General features: G+C 42.0%; 1 protein-coding gene across 1 annotated transcript in view; it reads left to right on the top strand.

Annotated features, from left to right (window-relative positions):
* Positions 1–5,000, top strand: part of LOC124020660 (tuberin-like) — a 106,161-nt gene that overhangs the window by 57,007 nt on the left and 44,154 nt on the right. Inside the window, 4 exon segments of the mRNA XM_046335900.1 lie at positions 211–345; positions 3,422–3,611; positions 3,978–4,071; positions 4,849–4,951. Of these exon segments, the coding sequence (XP_046191856.1) occupies positions 211–345; positions 3,422–3,611; positions 3,978–4,071; positions 4,849–4,951 (522 nt within the window).

Below are 5,000 nucleotides of genomic sequence, written 5' to 3'. Positions count from 1 at the left end.
CTCTCTCTCTCTCTGTCTCTCTCTCTCTGTCGCTGTCTCTCTCTCTCTCTCTCTCTCTCTCTCTCTCTCTCTCTCTGTCTCTCTCTCTCTGTCGCTGTCTCTCTCTCTCTGTCGCTGTCTCTCTCTCTGTCTCTCTGTCTCTCTCTCTGTCTCTCTCTCTCTGTTGCTGTCTGTCTGTCTGTCTCTCTGCCTGTCTGTCTGTCTGTCTAGGTGACAGACCGTCTTATCTCAGAGCGTCTGAAGAAGACTCCAGATGGTTTCAGTCGTACTGATGTCCAGCTGGCTGTAGTACCTGTTCTCACTGCTATCACATCATACCACAACTACCTAGAACAGGCCAGACAGGTACGTACACACACACACACACACACACACACACACACACACACACACACACACACACACACACACACACACACACACACACACACACACACACACACACACACACACACACACACACACTGAAATAGGCATCGAAAACATTGTTTTGATAAAGGCGAAGAGCATATTTTCATTAGAAGCATTAGTCTTAGTTACATTTTGAACAAAAGCCTGCCCACCAAGTTTAAGTTCACGAACAGGCGGCAACACATTGAAAAATTAACACATTAACACATTAACACCTGCCAGTTGCAGGTAACTTGGTTAAAAGGGGAAGAATGCCATCTCTCTCCTGCTGTTAACTGTCTCAATGCCCAATAATGAGGGAATAAATGCTGAGTCGTTAGCAGTCGTTCATGAGTTTTCTGTGAGAGTCGTTAGCAGTCGTTCATGAGTTTTCTGTGAGAGTCGTTAGCAGTCGTTCATGAGTTTTCTGTGATAGAGACGTTAGCACGTTGATGAGTTTTCTGTGATAGAGACGTTAGACATTTAACATTTACATTTACATTTAAGTCATTTAGCAGACGCTCTTATCCAGAGCGACTTACAAATTGGTGCAATCACCTTATGACATCCAGTGGGACAGTCACTTAACAATAGTGCATCTAAAACTTAGGGGGGGTGGGGTGAGAGGGATTACTTAACCTATCCTAGGTATTCCTTAAAGAGGTGGGGTTTCAGGTGTCTCCGGAAGGTGGTGATTAGCACGTTGATGAGTTTTCTGTGATAGACGTTAGCACGTTGATGAGTTTTCTGTGATAGTCGTTAGCACGTTGATGAGTTTTCTGTGATAGAGACGTTAGCACGTTGATGAGTTTTCTGTGATAGAGACGTTAGCACGTTGATGAGTTTTCTGTGATAGACGTTAGCACGTTGATGAGTTTTCTGTGATAGACGTTAGCACGTTGATGAGTTTTCTGTGATAGAGACGTTAGCACGTTGATGAGTTTTCTGTGATAGAGACGTTAGCACGTTGATGAGTTTTCTGTGATAGAGACGTTAGCACGTTGATGAGTTTTCTGTGAGAGTCGTTAGCACGTTGATGAGTTTTCTGTGATAGACGTTAGCACGTTGATGAGTTTTCTGTGATAGACGTTAGCACGTTGATGAGTTTTCTGTGATAGACGTTAGCACGTTGATGAGTTTTCTGAGAGTCGTTAGCATGTTGATGAGTTTTCTGTGATAGAGACGTTAGCACGTTGATGAGTTTTCTGTGAGTCGTTAGCACGTTGATGAGTTTTCTGTGAGTCGTTAGCAGGTTGATGAGTTTTCTGTGAGCCGTTAGCACGTTGATGAGTTTTCTGTGAGCCGTTAGCACGTTGATGAGTTTTCTGTGAGCCGTTAGCACGTTGATGAGTTTTCTGTGAGCCGTTAGCACGTTGATGAGTTTTCTGTGAGCCGTTAGCACGTTGATGAGTTTTCTGTGAGAGACGTTAGCACGTTGATGAGTTTTCTGTGATAGAGTCGTTAGCACGTTGATGAGTTTTCTGTGAGTCGTTAGCACGTTGATGAGTTTTCTGTGAGTCGTTAGCACGTTGATGAGTTTTCTGTGAGTCGTTAGCACGTTGATGAGTTTTCTGTGAGTCGTTAGCACGTTGATGAGTTTTCTGTGAGAGTCGTTAGCACGTTGATGAGTTTTCGGTGATAGAGACGTTAGCACGTTGATGAGTTTTCGGTGATAGAGACGTTAGCACGTTGATGAGTTTTCGGTGATAGAGACGTTAGCACGTTGATGAGTTTTCTGTGAGAGTCGTTAGCACGTTGATGAGTTTTCTGTGAGAGTCGTTAGCACGTTGATGAGTTTTCTGTGATGGAGACGTTGATGAGTTTTCTGTGAGAGTCGTTAGCACGTTGATGAGTTTTCTGTGATCGAGACGTTGAGTTTTCTTGGTCTATTCAATGTAGCTTTTTTTTAGGCGGGTAAAAATGTTTTAAATCACTAGATACTATGGCGGGTAAAAATGTTTTAAATCACTAGATACTATGGCGGGTAAAAATGTTTTAAATCACTAGATACTATGGCTGGTAAAAATGTTTTAAATCACTAGATACTATGGCGGGTAAAAATGTTTTAAATCACTAGATACTATGGCGGGTAAAAATGTTTTAAATCACTAGATACTATGGCGGGTAAAAATGTTTTAAATCACTAGATACTATGGCGGGTAAAAATGTTTTAAATCACTAGATACTATGGCTGGTAAAAATGTTTTAAATCACTAGATACTATGGCGGGTAAAAATGTTTTAAATCACTAGATACTATGGCGGGTAAAAATGTTTTAAATCACTAGATACTATGGCTGGTAAAAATGTTTTAAATCACTAGATACTATGGCGGGTAAAAATGTTTTAAATCACTAGATACTATGACGGGTAAAAATGTTTTAAATCACTAGATACTATGGCGGGTAAAAATGTTTTAAATCACTAGATACTATGGCTGGTAAAAATGTTTTAAATCACTAGATACTATGGCGGGTAAAAATGTTTTAAATCACTAGATACTATGGCGGGTAAAAATGTTTTAAATCACTAGATACTATGGCGGGTAAAAATGTTTTAAATCACTAGATACTATGGCGGGTAAAAATGTTTTAAATCACTAGATACTATGGCTGGTAAAAATGTTTTAAATCACTAGATACTATGGCGGGTAAAAATGTTTTAAATCACTAGATACTATGGCGGGTAAAAATGTTTTAAATCACTAGATACTATGACGGGTAAAAATGTTTTAAATCACTAGATACTATGACGGGTAAAAATGTTTTAAATCACTAGATACTATGGCGGGTAAAAATGTTTTAAATCACTAGATACTATGGCTGGTAAAAAGTGACCCCATGTTTGAGTGAAAGACAATTCCATTAATGGTATCTGCGACTGTAGGCCTAAGTAGAAAATAAAACATTTGGGCAAGTGACCATAATCCTCGGGTAAAAACAGCTTGTGCCTTTTTGAGAGTTTCATCTCAATATCTGATCGTAAATAACATCATCGTTGTTCTCTTCTGTCTTTCCATCTTCATCTCTCAGAGGGAGTTGGTTCAGTGTCTGGAAGCAGGGCTGATATACCGCTGTGCCAAGCAGTGTGTGGTTGCCCTGACAATGTGCACCGTGGAGATGCCTGACATCATGATTAAACTCCTCCCCGCCCTCATCGTCAAGCTGACTCACATCTCGGCAACCGTCGCCATGGCGTCGCCCATGCTGGAATTCCTGTCCAGTGAGAACACACCTTAGTTTACACGCCCTGATAGATGGAAGCCAATCAGAGAACAGGATCTGTTTATACAGGAAGCTAGATCAGCCAATGAATGTGTGAAGGATTCTTTGTATTTCACTTCCTGGTTCATGTTAGATGATGTTTACATATGGGGAAACACACCTAATATACCTCACACAGTCATGTTATATACTTTAGTGTCTTTACAGGGAAGATTGTTCAGTTGTAGAGTTTAGTGACCCCATTACATCCTTACCTGTTGATGATGGTGCCACATGGCAAGGTTAGATTATTGTCATGCTAACTGTGTGTGTGTGTGTGTGTGTGTGTGTGTGTGTGTGTGTGTGTGTGTGTGTGTGTGTGTAGCTCTGGTGCGGCTGCCACATCTCTATGCTTACTTTGTAGCAGAGCAGTACGTCAGTGTGTTCGCCATCTCCCTGCCCTACACCAACCCCTCCAAGTGAGTACCGGATACACACGCTCACACACACGCTCTCTCACTCTGTTTCTCTCTCTCTCTCTACCTCTATCCTTTTCTAACTCCTCTCTGTTTCTCTCTCCCTCCTCTCTCTCCACCCCCCCCCTCTCTCCAGGTTTAACCAGTACATTGTGCCTCTCCAGGTTTAACCAGTACATTGTGCCTCTCCAGGTTTAACCAGTACATTGTGTCTCTCCAGGTTTAACCAGTACATTGTGTCTCTCTCTCCAGGTTTAACCAGTACATTGTGTCTCTCCAGGTTTAACCAGTACATTGTGCCTCTCCAGGTTTAACCAGTACATTGTGCCTCTCCAGGTTTAACCAGTACATTGTGCCTCTCCAGGTTTAACCAGTACATTGTGTCTCTCCAGGTTTAACCAGTACATTGTGTCTCTCTCTCCAGGTTTAACCAGTACATTGTGTCTCTCTCTCCAGGTTTAACCAGTACATTGTGTCTCTCTCTCCAGGTTTAACCAGTACATTGTGTCTCTCTCTCCAGGTTTAACCAGTACATTGTGTCTCTCCAGGTTTAACCAGTACATTGTGTCTCTCCAGGTTTAACCAGTACATTGTGTCTCTCCAGGTTTAACCAGTACATTGTGTCTCTCCAGGTTTAACCAGTACATTGTGTCTCTCTCTCCAGGTTTAACCAGTACATTGTGTCTCTCCAGGTTTAACCAGTACATTGTGTCTCTCCAGGTTTAACCAGTACATTGTGTCTCTCTCTCCAGGTTTAACCAGTACATTGTGTCTCTCCAGGTTTAACCAGTACATTGTGTCGTTGGCTCACCATGTCATCTCCATGTGGTTTATCCGCTGCCGACTCACCTTCAGAAAGGACTTTGTGCAGTACATCACCAAGGTAGGTGGTCTCTGTTTACACGTGTCATAATCTACCTGTTTCCTGAGAC

This window comes from Oncorhynchus gorbuscha, unplaced genomic scaffold, assembly GCF_021184085.1.
Source record: "Oncorhynchus gorbuscha isolate QuinsamMale2020 ecotype Even-year unplaced genomic scaffold, OgorEven_v1.0 Un_scaffold_873, whole genome shotgun sequence".
NCBI classification, from domain to species: Eukaryota; Metazoa; Chordata; class Actinopteri; order Salmoniformes; family Salmonidae; genus Oncorhynchus; species Oncorhynchus gorbuscha.
The sequence above is the reverse complement of the archived record's forward strand: the minus strand, read 5'-3'. Positions and strand labels throughout refer to the sequence as shown.